Source organism: Hirundo rustica, chromosome 2 (genome assembly GCF_015227805.2).
Source record: "Hirundo rustica isolate bHirRus1 chromosome 2, bHirRus1.pri.v3, whole genome shotgun sequence".
NCBI lineage: Eukaryota > Metazoa > Chordata > Aves > Passeriformes > Hirundinidae > Hirundo > Hirundo rustica.
This window is the reverse complement of record NC_053451.1, coordinates 88,210,383-88,229,874: the sequence shown is the minus strand read 5'-3', so window position 1 is coordinate 88,229,874 and position 19,492 is coordinate 88,210,383. Positions and strand designations below refer to the sequence as shown.

General features: G+C 41.4%; 1 protein-coding gene across 1 annotated transcript; it reads left to right on the top strand.

The window, feature by feature from the left end:
- Positions 1-1,805: 1,805 nt before the first annotated feature.
- CHST10 (carbohydrate sulfotransferase 10) lies at positions 1,806-19,225 on the top strand. Its single transcript, XM_040056514.2, has 6 exons — positions 1,806-1,884; positions 6,629-6,763; positions 9,510-9,607; positions 12,357-12,591; positions 14,866-14,971; positions 16,786-19,225. The coding sequence occupies exons 2-6, from the start codon at positions 6,664-6,666 to the stop codon at positions 17,321-17,323; spliced, it is 1,077 nt and encodes a 358-aa protein (XP_039912448.1). The 5' UTR covers positions 1,806-1,884; positions 6,629-6,663; the 3' UTR covers positions 17,324-19,225.
- Positions 19,226-19,492: the final 267 nt, after the last annotated feature.

Sequence of the window (19,492 nt, the reverse complement as noted above, 5' to 3'; positions counted from 1 at the left end):
TGGTTCCCCAGCTGGAGACTGCTTGTTAATAAATCCATGTGTAGATGCAACTGCAGACATCACTGAAACCTGAAGAAAGGAGCAGCTTTCTAGCCTGTGCGAGACTCAGACTGGTGACAGCCATAGATTTCCAATGTGCTTTGCCACAAAAGGTAACTGTCTCTTATCATCATTTCTACTTCACAGGCAGAGAAGAAGAGACACACAAGCATGAGGCGTCCCAAGGTGCTGATACATAAAAACACAGGCAGAGGATTGGGTTTCTGATTACTGGCTTTTGGCCACTGGTTCTCAGTGAGATCTGTGTTTCTGCTGCTTCACTGGAGACCAGCAGCCATCAGCATAGCACATGGTTGCTAACACATTTGCATTCTACTCCAGAGGTTGGCCATGCTATCTGTATCAATGACAGAATCCTTGGACTTCTTCGGTCAGGATTTAGCAAAGTGTACCACAGTAATCAAGTCCAAAAAATGCATGGATCAGAGGGTCTAAATCCTCTTCTAACAGGAAAGAGTGCACTGTGAGACTGCAATTTGTCCTCAAGAAGACCTGTTTAAATAGATGTTAAAAAGTGATACGTCACCAGCACATGGTTTTGATGGGGTTTGTGGGTATCAGAGTCCTGTAGGCGAGCATTTCACTTGTCCAGTGAGCAGAGCACCGAGTGCACAGCTGTGTCCAGTGACTGTGTGCACTATGCAATGCCTTTGGGGGAAAAGGAGCCTGGGCTGGGCTACAGCAGCATTCAGACACCTGCCGTCACACTCCAGCCGTTCCTCACAGTGCTTTAGGGCAGCTTTCTGCTCCTGGAGCCTACATCTACCCTGTGTCTGCCATGTCAGGCTGAGGGGTTGGGGAATGCCTGGTCCAGCCAGCTGCTTTCAGGTGAATTGTTTCATTCACACTGACCACGGGCAACTTTCCTGCCTGATGGTGGGCTTCAGAAAATAGAAGAAATAGTAAGAGATGTTTGGAGAAACATGAGGGAGGGAAGGTCACATGGGAAGGGACCCTACTGATCTCTTCAATTCCTTACAGAAGGTTGTAGCTGGGCGAGGACCGATTTCATGTCCCAAGTAGCAAGTGATGAGACCAAAAGAAACAGCCTCAAGCTGCACGAAAGGAGATCTAGGTCAGGTTTTTGGGGAAATTTCTTCATGGGAAGGTTGTCAAACACTGGCACAGGCTCCCCAGGGCAATGGTGGAATCACCCTCCTGAAGCGTTCAGAAACCATATGGATGTGACCCTCGGGGATGTGGTTTAGTGGTAGCCTTGGCAGTTCTGGAGGAACGTTGGACTCAAAGATCCTAGAGGTCTTTTCCAATATAAATGTTTCTGTGATTTCCAGATACACATATTTTTTTAAAAACGCGAGCGTTAACGACCTGCGAAAGATACTTTAACAGCTAAAACCGTAGCAGCCCAAACACACGTATAGAGGCGTATACACGCGAACCCTGCTGCAACGCCACGCTCGAGGGGAAGGAGGGAAGAGGCGGAGCGGGGAGGGGAGGGCAGAGCTGCCCAGTCCGCCCCCCATTCCTCCCTCCCTCCCTCCCGCCTTCGGGCGGCCGGGTGCGGCGCTGCGTCTTCTCGTAGCCGAACCGGGCCGTCCCCGCGGCGGCCTTCACCTTCCTCCCCTTCCCGGCGGCGGGGCTGGGGCCTGCCCGCGGCCCCGGGAGGAAATGGAGGCGGCGGCGGCAGGGCCGGGCGGCGGCGGCAGGGGCTGAGCGGGGCCGGGGAGGCGCCGCCGCCGCCCGCCGCCGGGCAGGGGGATGCGCCGGCAGCCGAGGCCGCCCGAGCGGGCCGGCCGTGCCGCCGAGTGAGGCGGGACCCCGCCGCCGCGGGCCGGAGCTGCGGGCAGCGGCGCTGGAGAGCCGGTAAGCCGGGGAGGGGCTGGGCAGGGCCACGGGGGGAGGCCTGGCGGCCGCCAGCCCCGGACCGACGCTCCTCCGGCACCCCGGGTCGGGCGGGGAAGCCGGCGGGCGCTGCGGGCGTGTGTTGTCCGTCTGCCGGGTGAGGGAAAGACCGCCCGGCTTCGTCCTCCTCTTCCAGAACGGAAAAAGTTCATGTGTGTTCATCCCAGGTCCTTGAGTCCGGAGCCGGGCTGGGACGGGGGCCGGGCATTGCCTCGGCTCGTCCCCTGCCGGTCGGAGCGCGGCCCTGTCCCCTCTTCTTGGGGACCGCTTTGGTCTTACGGAATGAATGGAGCACCCGTGGAGCCTGGACACCGGAGAGAGAGGAGCCGCTGCCGTTCCCGGCTGTGAAGAGCCTGTGTGCCCGCTGGAGCGGGAGCTGGTGTTGGTCAGCCGGGCACGCCGGGGCTGCCCCGGGCCGGGGCGGGTCACGCAGCTGGTGCCGGTGCTGCCGCCCCGGCCCTTGGTTCGCATCCCGCTGACAGGTGAACTGCGTGCGCGGAGCGCTCCGCGCTCCAGCAGGAGCTGGAAAGACACGCAGGCCTGTTGGTGCCCTCGGGAAGAGGAGAGCCTGAAGAAAGAACCAGCCTCTTACGATGTATGTTACAGCCTTTAGTAGCATCACGCAACTTTCCAAAGGAGCGTCTGTGATATATTTTAGTCTGGAAATTTTTATAAGTGTAACAAATTGGCCAGATTTTCTTACCTGTGAGATAACACAATGGAAGAATTTATGAAAATGGGTTAGGTTGTCCCAGTTAGCTGTTGCTTGGCCTTCCGTACCAGTTCCGTTTCCAGTGACGCCAGTGATCGTGCTGCTGGGAAAGCAGTCGGGAGTTTGAGCCTCCTGGCGTGTCACTGCCATTGACGATGTGTGCAGGGACTGTCCTGCCAAGGAGCCCCTGTGCAAGCAGCATGCACTGCAGAGCAGAGACTGTGCACTGAGTTTTAATGCCGCTTACATCTTTCGCGCTTTGTCCCATCATTCACTTGAAGACAGCGGTCTTCTGCAAAGAACGAGTGTTTATTCGAGGTAGCAGGTTACTTGCAGGCCACAGGTCAAGCTTGCAGCTCTGTGCCTTGATCTTTGGCTCATATTTGTGTTGTGTGTTGGTGTGCGAGACTGGTGACCCCATTTTTTCTCATGGAAAACCCTTCATCTGGCTAATCTGAGGGTTATGTGATAGTTTGTCTTTGTGGTAGCCCTGAGAGGGAAGGACAGAGGAATGGGTGGGGACAGGAGTTTTGTGATCTCGTGCTCCTAAAAAGTATAGAATTGCAATAAGAGAGAGAAAGTAACCGGAAAGCTGTCTATTTCATTGTAAGAAAATGGATTAAGCCTTCAGCATATTTCTTGCTTTTGTCTACTTGTAAAGAAAAATTGTGTTTTAGACAACCAGAAATAGAAGACTGTTTTGGAAGCTGACTGTTTTGTTCTTCTCATTTTAAAGAGAAAAGACAAAAGCTAGTACATGTATTTACTAGAAAATAAGTGCAGGAGAGGCAACAGAAACTCACTATTGTTAAAGATAAAATAGAAAAAAATAGGAAATGCAATTTACCCTACATGAAAACAATACAAATTTTGAGGTAGAGACAAACAACATGGACACTTTTTTTTTTTTTTTCAAAAGTACTGATCATTACATTTAAGTGAGCATAATGGCTGAGGTACTCGTGTCTGTAACTTTGAATAGTTCTCCTTGAGATCAGTGATGAGCTGCTGCTACAGATATACTTTAGGATGCTAGAAGTGAGTTACAATATAGTAACATCATGATTACATTATGACAGATCCTCTGACAGGACTCTTACATTCATGAGTATGGTTGCAGATTTCCTGTGCACATTAAAAAAAAAGAATAGACAAAACTGCTTAATGTTTTCCTCTCAGCTTGAAGGGTAAAAGTGGTGGGTTTTATGGATGTGGCTGCAGTTTTGACCCCTCCCTGCTCTCTAAGCTCTGTCCTTAAGGTGAGAATTGTACTGCTTGTAGGTGACTGGCTGAAATGCTCTCCTGTCCCCTACAGCACAGAACCTGGCAGCAGGGTCCTCTCTCCAGCAACTGCATTTCAGGTCAGTGCACACAGGAACTGCATTTCCCATGTGATTTAACACAATTTCTTAGAAATCCAATACGTAAATTACATAAGGGAGTATAGATCAATAGTCCTTACTGAGTGGTGTGCATCCATCACCGTTATAGATGTGGGCAGACTAGCAGGGATGCTCTGAATGTTGAAGGCTGTTTCTACTCTGCTTTATGTAGAACAAATCTACTGAGCTGGGCAGAGAGGTTTGGCCCAGACTTTTCATTATACCTCTAAAAAGCCCATTGCTGATGGTTAGAGATTTTCCTCCTGCAGAGTATTCTCTGCAAGCTTCTGTCAGTCTGCTGCATTCAGTGTTTTGAATGTTGAACTGTTCTCATGGCTTTAGCAGAGCTACCTAAAAAGTAAAAAATGTCGTTGCTACAGTTCTATGTCTTGATAGCTGATCTGAATTTATGTCTTCTGTGAGAGATGGAAATGAATGTGATGTCTGGGAGTAAAGGCAGCAAATCTCGTTGCTTATGTGGAAGATGGTGCATTTCATGGCAGACTGAAAAATGAGGACCTTTGAGACCTGGAGGTTTTCATAATGAATCTTAGGGCAGGTTTGCACTAGCGCAGTGGTGGAATGGGAATAACTTTTGAACTACTTAGTTGAAAAGAGGCCAGTCTGATGGAATCCGTACGATATTTGCCTTTCCTGGTCAACAGTTTTCCAGATCATAAAAAATAAACATGTTTTGGATGTTGCATGATCAGTTGTCAGCCAGGGAATTGCAAGCAAAACCAGGAGGTGACAAATACTGTCTTGATGGAGGTCACAGCACCTGTAATTGTCCAAAAGACAGGTGATGCCTAGGTGTGGTAATTTTAGAAGTATTTAAAAATGGACTCATGAAAGAAGAGGGGGGAAATAAAGGAACTTTCAGAAGCCAAGATGAAAAATGCTACACTGAGAAGATAAAAGTAGGCCTGAACACTGCCATCATAGCGAATTTTTTTTTTCCTTTAAGTGGAGATATTCAGTTCTTTTCCTCCTCTTACGCATTTTGCATACATCATTTGGGTCCCAAGTCTGTTTTGAACTGCTTGACTGCCTGCACAGGCTTTCAGCGTATCCTGAAGATGGTTCACTGCTGTCAGCTATGGCGGGAATTCTTCCTGGAAATATTTGCATTGGTGGAAGGCAAAAGCTAGTTGGAAAAGCAATTGGCACCTGTAATAGTTGTAGTGATATTGCAGGTGGACATGCTGAAACAACATCAAAACCAGGCTTACTTCTTTTATTAAAGCTTTGTGGGAATGAAGAAGTATATGACAGTGGTATATGACTGAATAACGTAATAAACACTTCCTTAGAAGTATTAACTTTTTTTTTTTTTTTTTGCATTATACCTGGGAATGAGGACATTTGTTGTATTCCTTGGCAATTCACTTAAATGGCTGTATGGAAATTATGATCACAAACTGTGCAGATGTGACTCTCATTGAAGTTGCATGTGGCTACTTTAGGACTGTGTTTGATCCTACTGCTAGTTATAGGATTGTTGTGAGAATGTTATTGTATGAGATTTTTGTATTAGATCCTCTTTAGTTAAATGTTCAGATGTTGTATTGCATGTGTCCTCAAAAGGAAGCATTCACTCTTTTCAGCGCCTGAGTTCAGCCCCTCAGGTGTCTTACCTCTCCAGCAACAGTAGAAACAATGGTGCTGTATTTTTATAGGCTTTGGATGTGGGTTGTTTTTTCATTTGCAGTGGGGCTTTCACAGATACCTGGTGTCCACCCCCGTGTGTATTACCCATCAGAAGTTGGAAATTCAGCTGAAGATACAGCTTAAATTTCTCCATTTCTCTTAGTGGCTGGGAACATCAATCTTCTTTATCATTGGTTTTCTTATATTTATTCTTACAGTCATAGAAAATAATTTATTAAGATAGCAGTTTCAAAAATCAGGGTAGAACTGCATGTATTCAGTCAATTCCTGTGGGTGGTTTCTCTGCACCTGCAGTCTCAATTGTTTGGGTAACCCTTCCTGCTCTCCAGAGGAAGTTCTGTCTTTGAGGCTTACCTGCAGAGATACAGCTGCAGGCAGTAGACACTGCTGCAAGGAAACTAAAAAATAATTGGCCAGCTTAAGCTTAGTGTTCCAGCTTGGTAGCTTCCAGCCTGTTAATTTCTGTAGGCTGGACAAGGGAAGAGTCCATGTTACATGTCATTAGCTGACTTGGGATAACCAAGTATAGTTCTAATGTTACATCTACCACTGAAAGCACAGCTTTCTTCATTCTCCCTTCCTTTCCTACAATGGACTGTCTTGCTAAGCTGAATCGAAAAATAAACTCTTATTTAAAAGAATAATTGAGGGTTTTGCTGATCTGTCTCCCCTGGCAGTGAGACAGTGCTGTTCCCAGCACAATCAGGTGGCTGGGGATGTGCACACAGGGGTGAAGGAATGAAGCCTCCCTTTGGTAGCAGCCAGTGGTTACATTGCCTTAATGTTGGTTAAGAATACAGCTGAGTGGACAAAAGTAAAAAGTGAAATCTACTGCTATGTTTTATGACACACGTACTTTTTTTTCTTTTTGGTTATGGAAAGTATTTTTCTAAACTGTAACAAAAATAATTAATGTGTTAATCTTTTCTCTTTCTAACAGGAAGTGCCAGCTTTATATGGCTCACATCTGACAACATGCACCACCAGTGGCTGCTGCTAGCTGCATGCTTTTGGGTGATATTCATGTTCATGGTTGCTAGCAAGTTTATCACATTGACTTTTAAAGACCCTGATGGTAAGTTTAGCTTTAATGTTTGACGTGAAACAGAAAATTAAATAGTGCTTCACAAAAATACTCTTTTCTATGAAAAGTAGTTCTTGGCATGTTATCACTTCTTCAGTAGGATTGAGAACAGGACAACTAAATTTCTGGAAGTGACAGTGCTGATATTCAGCTCCTTTTCTTGCTAGATATTCTTTTGGTGGTTAAGAGCAGAAGGGATCATGTTTGGCAGCACTGTCTTGGTAGGTCTGCTTTTTCAAATACATTTAGTTTCAGTATCGCGATCTGCTGGGGGTAGAAGTTAGGTACAAAATCAGCAGAGCACTATTACCTGGTTGAAGTCAGAAGAGACTCAGAAGGTACTGAAGAGTTAATTTCACACGATACTAATTTCTGTCTTTTTGTCACTGCTTGTCTTGTGGCTGAGGCATTATGTAAAACTTGTGAAAGTTTTATTTCATTTTCAATGCACTTTGCCTAGCCACCTCTGGCCTGCTTCTTGCATTCAGTTTTATCCCCTGCTGTTTGACTTGTAAACAGCTTATAGGCTTTTGCTTAGCTTAAGTAGCCAAGATGTTATTAAGATGAAGAGGAATTTAAGCCGTTTGATGACACCACACAGCATGTTAGTTTTGTGTCTGCTGGGGAGCTGCTCTTGCAAAGCCATCCTACTGAGAGTTTTGTGTGAAGGTGATGATATGATTTCAAGTCTGTGTTTCTGCATCTTCCTAAGAAATGAAAAAAATATGTAACTTTTGAAGCATTGACTTGTATTTTTCAATAACTTGATAGTGGATAAATACACTAGGTGTACCTTTATAAGTAGTATGCATCTATGTGAAGACTTATTCAGCAAGTCTTCACATAGAGGAGACCTGTAGACTAACTTAGCTTTCCTTGGACCCAGCTGTTCTGTCCTGGTACATCTGCAAATCAGCTAGTCTTATGTTAGGTAGTTATATCTTCCAGTATTTCCATTCTATGCCAACTCTTGTTTCCCAGCTCGGGTATTCTCTGGGTGTTTTTTTTCATCAGAATTTGTCAGGAAAATTAAAATGTAGTTTAAAAATAATGACTAGAACATAATCTCTGAATTTACTTGCTTTTTGTTATCTTGGCTTGCCAAGTTTTTTCCTTTGTTTTTTTTTTCTATGCTGAATCTTCCATTCCTTTTGAATAGTTCTCTGCGCAGATGATACATAAATTCTTAAGTTTGTCCTGCAAAGGCATGACTATGGTTAAGTGTATATATATGTTGGAGTGTTTGTAATAAAACTGATGAAGGGAAATACTTTGAATATACCAACAGAATTTTGGAGGAAGTCCAAACAGGATGGCAAATCCTGGAGAAGCTCTTCTAGACTTAATAAAATACGACTTGTCAGAAATTTTTCTTATTTGGATGTGTCTTCTTAGCAGATAGAATAAAACCAGCAGATGCTCAGTGAATCAATGTTCTTTTGTTTAAGCTTTTTAGTGGTGTCTTGTGTGCATGAGCAATAGAAACTTCTTAAGGAGCAAATTTCTGTCCATCATTCCTAGTAGCATCTACAGGCATTCTTTTACACAATGATAGTGAAAAATGGTTTGGCTGCTCTTTCACTGAATCAGATTACTTGTATTTTACAGAAGAACACCATGGAGTAAGTCTGTGCACAGCAATAATTACAGTTTCTGAATGCTTGAATGCTTACATTGCTTTCAGTTTTAACTTGCTTTTCCAGGCGTGCCCTTTGTTAAAATCCAGTGTAGGCAGAGTAGAGTACTCCCTGAAGAAAAGGACATAGGCAGAGCACACATTTTCTCAACTATGAAACAGTAAGCCCCTGTGGATGCAGATGAGGAAACATTATTCATAGAAGAATCTGTATGAAGGGAAAAGTAATCCAATATGGATGGGAATATATTTTCAGGGAGAAATCATGTTCTTTTTGCTTTGTAGTTAGGGAAAGCTGCTTCAAATTATTTTTGATCTTTCTGCGCTATGTAGACTAAGGCTATAGTGTCATTTTTTGGTTTTTCTATATCATACTAAATGCAAAAGATGAAAAGTGTTCTTCCTTACATGCTTTAATTTGTTTGCAAACTATTAGCTGCCCTAAAATCACTAAAAAAAGAACTAGAGTATCAGATGAATTTGTTGTTGTTGTGAGAATCTCTAAGGAAGGCCATTGGTCCAGTAATAAAGGAAGATAAGATCTTTATTGTTGGTTATAGGTGCTTACCTAGAGCACCACATAAAAGATGACACTTTTCTTCTTGTAAGTTTAATAGTCTACAAAAGAAGAATCATTTCTACTAGTATAAGGGGAGAGAGGAACCTTAGAGATTTAAGTTTTTTATTTGGACATGCTTTGGCAAGTTCAGTGAAAAATAAAAATCTCCTATGCACAAGTCCATATAGTTATACCAAATTGTCTATCAATTGCAGTATTTGGATTCAAGACTTTGATATCTCTCTGCACACTTTTTTAGAAAAAAATCAAAACAACCAACCAACCAAAAAAAAAAAAAAAAAAAAAGGTATGTTTCTTTGGTAAAACTCAAATGAAGTTGCATCCAAAATTCCCACAGAGTACATCCTTTAAAATATTCGTAGTCTGTGTCTGTCTTGTCTGGTGCCTTTCCATGTAGAAACAAATCCTAATGTTTTGTAAGCTTAATACAGAAAGTAAAATTAGTATGTTTTAGTTGTGAAGCAGAAATAGTTGCCTTCCCCTCACCTTCTGTAATGCTGTTATCTCTCTTCCTTCTTTAGGCTATGGTGCCAAGCAAGAGCCATTGATACTGACAGCTGTGACAAAAGTGGAGGAAGTACATGTGCCAGAGGAAAAACATTGGCCTGAAGAATTCCAGGTGCATACTGTTGAGATAAGGGTTATGTGTATTAAAGAGTAGAAGAAAATAAAAGATTAAGGAAGGGCTTGCTCTTGTCAGGATGAATTGCTAGACAGGAATTATTTATTCAGACTGTTCTATTTAGATAGAGCCGACAGAGTTCATTTTAACTTCACAAAGCTGGTTTGTTATGGTAATCTGCTGTCTTGTTTCATCTGAATGATTCAACTTAATGTGTTTCCATTTCCAGGAGAAAGTTGTTACAGTACTCCTTTATCAAGTGTCAGGATAGTTGTTTTTGTTAGCCTTTTTAATATAATGGCCCGGTTTTGGATTACTTGTATTCTGTCTTACCATAGCAGTCAGGTTTGTTGTTGTTGAGGGCAAGCCTGTGTCTTCTCTATTCTCTTAGATTTCTGCCCAGTCTCTCTGTTTATTTTTATTGGTGTCAATTTCTTTTTTATGTTTTGTGCTCTTCGTGTTTCACATTTCAGCATTTTTCTGAAATGGAACGTGCACGCAATAGTAGTCAATACTGGCTGATCTTTTAGATGCATTGTTCTGTGCTTTCAGCAAATTGACAATGAAACTGAAAATCCTTTATATGAATGTAAATTTGAGACCAGTTGCAGAGGGCTAATTTTTTTTTTTTTTTTTTTTTTTTTTTTTTTTTTTTTTTTTGCTTTAATACCTGTATCTTCTTATGTTTAAAGTGTCTGTGTGATGCAGCATGGAAGGTAGATTAGCTGTATAAACATGACTCTTTCTGTTTTCATTTTTCAAAAACATGAAATTTAAGTTACCTTCAAAATACTTGGGAAAAACACTTTGTTCAATTGAAGGCTGGCAGATGTGTATAGTGAGTTTTAGTTGCTTTCTTTACTAGTAGGGAAGAGTATAATAAGGTTTCTGGATCTAAAAATATTCCCTCTGGACTTCCTGATGGCATGAAATGTAGAATAACTACATTAATTTGGTTGCATGCAGAAAGAATTGTTTGTACAGGTAAAATAATCTGTTCAGATTACATTCTGAGCAGGGGGTATTGGAGAAGAGTAACAAATAGAAAAAGCAGAATTTTTCTTTTTTCTTATGGAAGGTTGGGACAAAAAGCAAAATAATTCCTTTTTCATCTGTAGCTTGGACACTGTACCTAAAATCATAAAATCCTAGAATGGTTTAAGTTGGAATGGACCTTTGAAGATCATCTTGTTCCAAGCCCTCTGCCATGGACAGGGACACCTTTCATTAGGCCAGGCTGCTCAGAGCCCCTTCCAACCTGGCCTTGAACATTTCTGGGGTGTGCCATCCATAGCTGCTCTGGATAACTTGTTCCAGTGCCTGACCCTCATAGGAAAAAATTCCTTCCTAATGTCTAAACTTTTTTTTTTTTTTTTTCTTCCAGTTTAAAACTATCACCCCTGTCTTGCCACTACAAGCCCTGGTAAAAAGTCTGTATTTCTTACAAATCCCTTGTGAGGATTGAAAGGCTGCAGTTTTCCTGGAGCCTTTTCTTTTCTGGGCTGAACAGCCACAGCTGTCTCAGCCTGTCTTCATAGGAGAAGTGCTCCATCTTGGACCATCTTCATGGCTTCCTCAGGACCTTCTCTTAACTGGTCCATGTCTTTCTTGTGCTGAGGCCCCAGGGCTGCATGCAGCACTCCAGGTGGCAGTAGAGCAGAGAACAGAGGGAGAATCACCTCCTTAGACCTGCTGGCCACAGTGCTTTCTTATGCAGCCCAGGGTGCAGTTGGCTTTCTGGGCTGCGAGTACACGCTGCCAGCACACATCTGGTTTTTCACTCATCAGTATCCCCAAGTCCTCGGCCGGGTTGGTCTCAATCAGTTCATCCCCTAGTCTGTATTGATATTGGGGATTGCTATTTGGTTAGTGGAAAGGTGAAATTGGTCCGTAAAAATCTAAGCTTTCCCATCACCTCTTAATTAGAGAAGCTCCTTTTTCCTCTCACTCCACTAGTTGTGAGGCAAAAGGTGGTTGTGGTTCCTGTCTTAGTTGCAGAAAAATGAGACATATTAAACAGCTCATCCATTTTTGGGGAGAGGTACACCCTGCTACTTCTTTTATTTGTCACACTGATGATGCTCATTGTTCACATTTTTATCCACCTCATTTTATTTGAACTGGGATAAATGGAAACACTGGATACCTACAGGTGCGAGAAAGCAACAATACAGAACTTTTATCCTAGATTTTTTTCTCAACCAGATGGGTCACAAAATATTCTGAGTTAGAAGGGACCCACAAGAATCATCGAGTCCAGCTCTAAGCTTGCCCAGGACATCCCCAAGAATCACACTTGCTGATCCAAGATGGGTCAGCACCATCTTCTCAGAGCTTAAAGCTAATTTATGTTGAAATTCCTCTCCTAACCTCTCAGAAGCTTTCTTACAGGTTGTTGAAACTCTGTGGGAATTCTAGTATTTGATCAAGGCATGTTTTTGATCAAGGCATGTTTTTATCCAAAGATAAGACCCTGCTGCTGTGCAGCAGACTTAAACTGTTGTACGGAAAAGCTCTTAGTACTGTATATTACCATGTAAAGTCCTAGAAGTTGAACCAATGTACAGCAGCAGCACAGGAAACAAACTGGGCTACTCCTTTAGTTAATACGTAGGTAGCAATGTTTTAATCATGAATCTGGGAGTCATTACAGTGCATAGTTTGGGGATTTTTATACTTTAGAATTTGATCTGAAAATGAAAGTCTTTAACTTTCGTTTTTTCTTTCTCCTCTGCATTTCATGAAGCCAACTGGAAAAGCTTTTTCAGGAAATCTGATCCGCCAACCCCTGGTTCATATGGAAAGACTTGAGCTTCTCAGGAATGTGTGCAGAGACACTGCATTGAGAGATCTCTCTCATACCGCAGTTTCCAAATTCGTCTTGGACCGAATATTTGTGTGTGACAAGCACAAGATCCTGTTTTGTCAGACGCCAAAAGTGGGCAACACTCAGTGGAAAAAAGTCTTGATCGTTTTAAATGGTACCTACTTTTCTGTGGGTGTGTGGGTTTCTTTGAGGAGGAGGAGGAAATGGAATTACTCTAACTGGGGCAACTAAAATGAATTCTTCCTGCATTTCTGTACACTGATATTTAATTTCACCTTTTCATTTATCGCAGTTGTTTCTAGTCCTTTCAAAACATCCCCTTAGAATGAGGCCTTTCTAAAAATAAGTATTGTTACTACTTGGCTCAAAAGTTATTTGAGTCATGACAGAGTACCCATATGCATGTTGTAGAAGCCTTTAAAGGGCTGCACTAATTTATAGAATTTGAAAGTCTATGACAAGGTATTACAATTTCTGAGTAACAATAATATGAAAATTCTGGCTTAAAGGCCAGTGACTTCCAAATAAAGATTTTAGCCATGAAGAAAGCCAGTTAAAACTTGGCAGCTGCTGTTGCTCTATATTGCTGAAATCTTGTGTGTGTTCTATCAGTGAACCATCTTAAGAGTTAAGAAGATTCTGAGGTGCTTAATGCAATAGTTTGGTCACCAAAGGTATGTTATAAAAGATGGTGAAAGAAGGAATAAAGGGACAAGTGTGTTTGAAAAATTAGCAAATGAGCTGTGTCCTTCAGCAAAGCTTTTCTAGCAAGCAGTACTAACTTTAAAAACTTGAATGTTAATTTCATCAACTTTCATTTCACTTCAGCTTTGATGTTAATTTGATCTATGAATGTGAGCTAAAAATCTAGCAGAGATAGGCCCATACCTATGTGTATGCATGTTTCGTAATACCTATGAAAGCCACCCTCAAACTACTAAATATGGAACTATATGAGGGCATTTGAAGTACCTGCTCTTATCAGCATTTGAGAGATAATCTGCAAAGAATTGCTCAGGATGGGCAGGGATTTATTTGCTATGCTGAGTGGAGGATAATTCACATCTTAACAGCAGGGAACTTTTCACCTTGAGTTTCCTAGTTCTGTCATGTTGGATAATGATATAGAATTGCTTCCAAATAAACACTGGTCTCTTTTGCCTTAAGCTGCCAGTGCACTGGTATCTGCTGATGAAGGCTACTGCTGTGGTTGACCTAACTTTCTCCTCTTTGGGTAGTCTCAGAAGGCAGGGCTGATACTTGAGGGGGAATAATTTATGTCCAAATACCTAAGTGGTATTTGGAGGTTCAGAATGGAGAAATGCATCTGTGGCACTGTGGGGGAGCTAACTGCTACTGCTTGTACTGAATGTGTTCTCTGAATGAATGCAAGGTATCAGCTTCTGAGGCTGTCCAATCTGACATCTGTTGTCCACATGCAATTTACCTATGGTACCAAAAAATACAATTGAACACCTGAAACTAATAAAATACAACTCCAGTCTGCACTCCTCACCCCTGCCCCCTCCAGGAAAAGAAAAATTTGGAAAACTGAGGAGCTGAGTGAGTGGTGTGTATTATTCACTTCAGTTCTGGAAACGAAAAGGCTGTAGAGGCTTTCACTTAACAGGCTTGTTTTGTAGCACTTGTGCTTGTTGCAGGTTGATATTCTGAAACAATGCTGTTGTAAAGGCTTATGCCTAAAGCCCAAGGGGCCACATGAAATGTTTCTCAAGGTCATAAAACCTTCCAGGATCAGGATACTGAAATGAATGCAGCAGAGTTAAGTGGCGTTATTTTTCTTGTCAGCTCATGTGCTTGCAGAAATGAGTATCTGGAAACTTACGTTGTTAATTTTAGGGCCTTTTAACCTGTGGAGTGTTCTCTGATTGGAATTTTTGTTTCAGCACATCATATTTGTTAAAAAAAAAAACTTTATGGATCCTGAAAGCAAAGTACTTTTGCATTGAAGAAGTTCCAAAAGCAGCTCATAGCATTTATTTTTGTTGGTGGTTGAAGTTCAGCCAAAAAGCTGGTTCCTTCTTCTGAGTTAATCCTTAAAGTCTTCCTCCATTTGTATGTGCAAGCAGAGGGAAAGAGAATGGGGACACTGACATGTGAGGAGTTACAGGCGTAGACATAATTGCTGATGAAATTTGCATAATATGCTTTTCTGAGAACTTTGGGGCCATTTGGTCTTGGACCTTGATGTCACATACCCTGAAGAATTTTAACAGTTTCCAGCTTCATAGTCAGAATCTCTCATAATTTAACAGTTTTAAACATAGTAATTTTAAATGGTAAAAATAAAGAAAAGAGAAAGACATCAAACTGTCAGCCAAAGGCACACATGCTTGCTTATACTCACTGTTTTTTGGGTTTTTTTCCCTTGAATGAATCACTTGCTCTCTCATTTTGATTTGTCTAGGAGCATTTTCTTCCATAGAAGAGATCCCAGAAAACATTGTACATGATCATGAGAAGAATGGCCTTCCACGCTTGTCCTCTTTCAGTGACTCTGAAATTAAAAAACGGTAAGTGGCCCTGCCAGTGAGTGTGGGAGGGGTTTGAGGTCAGTGGTGTTATGAGCAATCAAGGGTACAGCAGAAGTCTGCATCTGAAACTGAGGGTTTCTGCTCCACCACTTGTATTATGGCACTATTCTGTTATCCTCACAGATGTTGCTGTGTCTGCCTTCCTACTGGCTTTGATGGAGAACACCAATGTAATTTGTGATATAGTTAGGTGAGCCAACCAACTTCCTGGGATATAAGGTTTCTGTAATTCAATGCATACCTAGTTTTTAGATAGTTGATCTTCAGAAGTGAAGGTTTAATTGGACAGCCCATCTCGATGTCTTGTATGGTAAACCTTATTGCCTACAGGTAAGATTGTCATTGCAGCAGATGTACTTAACTGGGATTGAACTGGTTAGGTTAAAATTGTTAGTGCTTCTTAGCCTCAGAATATTTCCTTTCAGCTGAACTATTTTGTCTTCCTGTTTAAGTGGTTCTGGTTATTTTCAGAGCCAGAAAATACTCTACCTCTACATTACTTTGGCTAGATTTTTAAGTGTGCTTGCTCTCATCTCTACTAGAACCTATACCATGTATAATCCCTGTAAAGGGTGGCAACACGGAGAGAACAGGATGTAGGATGACAGTGGACACTTGTAAGCCTGTGCTTTACACCATTCAGAGAAGTCAGCCCTTTATACATGTGTCACATGTCAGTACAGCTCAGCCCAAGGTTTTTTGTTGCATGCAGTGGCACAAGGACATTTATCACAGCTGTGCCTGTAGAATTGGGGTCACTTGATTGTGTTGATACTGTGTGAAGGAAAAGATTGTCACTGCGTTCTTGAGAACGTGGATCTGTTCTGCCTCCCTGTGGGCAGCCCTGCAGAAACGAGGGGCTCACCTGGGGGTGAGCCCTAGTTAGGATATGTGAAATTGAATCCATTATTGCTTGGGTTTCTATGTTCTGTTCAGCATGGAAGCTATGCTGGAGGTGTGTACCATGGGTTTGGTTGGGATCTGAAATTACCAGAGTTTTAGGTGTGGAAAGCAGGATGGTATGGATCTGTTGATTTATTTTGCTGATCTCTACCTAGCCCTGCCTGGCTAGGAGTAAGTCAGGAGTATCTGAAGTATGATTTAAGTGCTGTACAGGCTGAAGAGTCCATCCATCCTTATTTCAGTGAGGACTGGGCTCTCAATCTCTTTTTTTTTGAAATAAACTTTGTTTTCAATTTATTCCTCCTACAGGTAATCTAACTACAGAATATTACATATTACAGTATCACAGTAATACATGAAATTCCGTTGAAAACTGTTGTCTCATTTATCAGTGGTGCTCTCAGACATAATTGAAAGCATGACATAGCATCAAAATAAGTTACCATTCCTAATTTTTTGTACCTAAGTGGCAATTTATCTAACTGCCTGCCAGTGAAAAACGCAGCCTTCTAAACGCATATAGCTGCACCAATGCACTTTTCCCCATGTCCTTATGTATTTTGCTTTTTCAGCTTCATCACATGAAATTACAAATATCTTTAACTTGGAGCTCTCAGTGTCTTTTGTCTCCTGTTTATGATGGATTGAGATAAGCTAAACTCTTCCAGTTTGAATAACATGTGAAAACTAGCTTAAACTATCTCTTATTTGTTCTGTATGTAAAAACTGCTGGTAAGAAGACAGAAAACGTATTTAGTGCTATCGATTGTAATAATGATGCAAGTGCTCTAAGATTCACGTTGCTGTGTCTGTGGTCAGTTTATGTACATTTTGTAAGTGTATGTTAAACGCTTCCCTTAATTCTTCAACTTTTTTTTTCCTCTGTTTAGACTGAATTTATACTTCAAGTTTTTTATTGTTAGAGATCCCTTTGAAAGACTTATTTCTGCGTTTAAAGACAAGTTTGTGCACAATCCTCGTTTTGAACCTTGGTACCGGCATGAAATTGCTCCCGGCATCATTCGTAAATACAGAAAGAATCGCACAGAGACCAAAGGGCTGCAGTTTGAGGACTTTGTGCGCTACCTGGGGGACCCTAATCACCGATGGCTGGATGTTCAGTTTGGTGACCACATCATTCACTGGGTAACATATGTGGAACTTTGTGCTCCCTGTGAAATCACGTACAGTGTGATTGGACACCACGAAACCCTGGAGGACGATGCTCCGTATATCTTGAAAGCAGCTGGCATAGACCACTTGGTATCGTACCCCACGATCCCACCAGGCATAACAGTGTACAACAGAACAAAAGTAGAGCGGTATTTTTCAGGAATTAGCAAGAGAGACATAAGACGCCTCTATGCACGATTTGAGGGCGATTTTAAACTCTTTGGTTATCGTGAGCCTGATTTCTTGCTTAACTGACACCTGGGATAAGATCTGAAAAAGTGTCTCATGGATTAATCTAAACCTGTGTGAATACCAGCTGCAACACTGGCAGAGCTGAGAATGACCATTTGTGTTCTAGCTTTTTGATGCTGCTCCACTTTCCAGTGAAATATTTGTCATATGAATCAGTAGGGGCTTATAGTTGTTGTTTCCCGACCATGTTTTCAGTACATGACATTGCAGTCTGTTAGGAATTGTCTCAGTTATCTAAAATACAGAATTTGACTTCTCCCCTCTTCCCTCCAAGAAAAAAGAGGGAGAACAAATGGGCCATGATCTTCCTCTCCTTCCAGAGAGAATGCAATTTTTGAAATGTTGTGAAGTATTTATAAAGATGACAATTTCACTGTAGGTAACCCTGACATGTGGGTAAGCATAATGATTCCTGCTCATGAGAAAGTTGTGGTCTCCCATGAGCTTTGTAAATGAGAGGCCAGTACAAGACTAAAAATTAATTAAATACTTGACAAATATAATCATCTAGGTTCTGTCCTGTGACTGTTACAATAACACTGATCTAATCCCATTCTTGTTTGTCAAAAAAATGAACCTAATTAGACAGAAGCTTTTAGAGATATAGAAAATGAACTGGTTCCACACCCCAGTTGTCTCTGTATTTTTGTCAAGTGTTTACTGTATTTACTACTGATGTATTGAGCCTCATAATTCTACTTTTGATTTTCAAGAGATTATTTAACTCCTGGCTATGTAAGTTACGTGAGAACACCAGCTGCAAGTGGAGCATAGAAATATGAAACTGCTAAGGAAACTGTTAAGGAAAATTAATTTAAAGTATCAGTTGTATTTGTGGGAGCACATGTAATAATCACAAGATGCTCTCACGCAATTTAACTTGTCTTTTCTTCTAACAGTTAAGATTAATAAAGAAGTTACAAAAGCAAGATGTCACATTAAAGAGCTGCTTACTTGGATTAACGATCCACCTTTTTCTTATATCCAGCCTTGCTCAGTTCAGTACCTCAGAGAACAGAAAGTTTATCCCCTTCTGAAAATCATCTCCTTACGGCTAAAGGAGAGAAGGAGACAAGATGAATCCCTGATTTTTCCAGTGATTCACTGCCACAGTGTCCCAAGTCAGAAATAACTAATATTTATGTTACTGATGTGGTAAATTGGCTATTTGCCAGAAGTTTAAATGTTACCTAAATTTGTGTACCCGTTTTATGCATTAAAAACCAAAAACAAACAAAAAACCACAAAACCCCACAAAAAACCCCAAAAAACCACCACAACTGAATTGAGTGGATGCAGCCATCATATTTGCTTGTGCTTGTATTGTGTCTTATAAAGAGCAGTCTCTTGTCTGAGTTCACCAGCAATAAAAATCAGTGTGCTGCCACTTCATCCCGCAGGCCATAGAAGCCACATAGACCAAATATCTGAAATACAGGAATTGCTCTGTCGCAGTGAGCATGTGAACTGTATTTTTTAAATCATAGTCCCAAAAGATTTATTTTCAGGTCAGCATAGTGTTGTGGGCTAGAAACGCTAATGATGGCCAGTGCTATGGAATCTGCTTTTAAATCTAGCCACTGTATGTTTTTGATAGTTTTCTGTATTAGTACAAGGAAGCATCTTGTACTTGTGTAAAAGGAAAGCTGTGCCAAGCTGACATGTGCTGCTACCCACAAATAGGAAGCCCTGTTGTAGCTGGAAATGATTGCAGAACGATCTCAACAGATGAACTGAAATAAAGGAGAAATATTAACTGGGCATTGTTAGCAAGAGAATAATCCAGGGAGGCAAAGTTGAAAGGGAGGATATTTTTCAGGTTGGTTTGTTTTGGTTCTTTTTAACAACAGTTACAGTGCCCTAACTTGTTAGTTCTTAACCAATGATAAAAAGATGTTAACAGCTCCAGGTTGTTCTGTGGTTTTCTTAATATGGAAACTTAGCAAAATACATTGATAAATGCATTTTGGAGCTAATAACCTGATTGATTACCTTGCTGCCAATTTAAAATGTAACAGTGAATATAATGTATAGTAAATTCAGGCCTTAAAGTTTAATAAAGTAGAATTGTTTTCCTCTGAAAGTATAAGCTGCTGATCACACAGAAGGCTAAGGTATGTTTTTCTTTTTCTTGGTAAATTACTTAATGTATTGCTTGCTTAAAAATTGCCA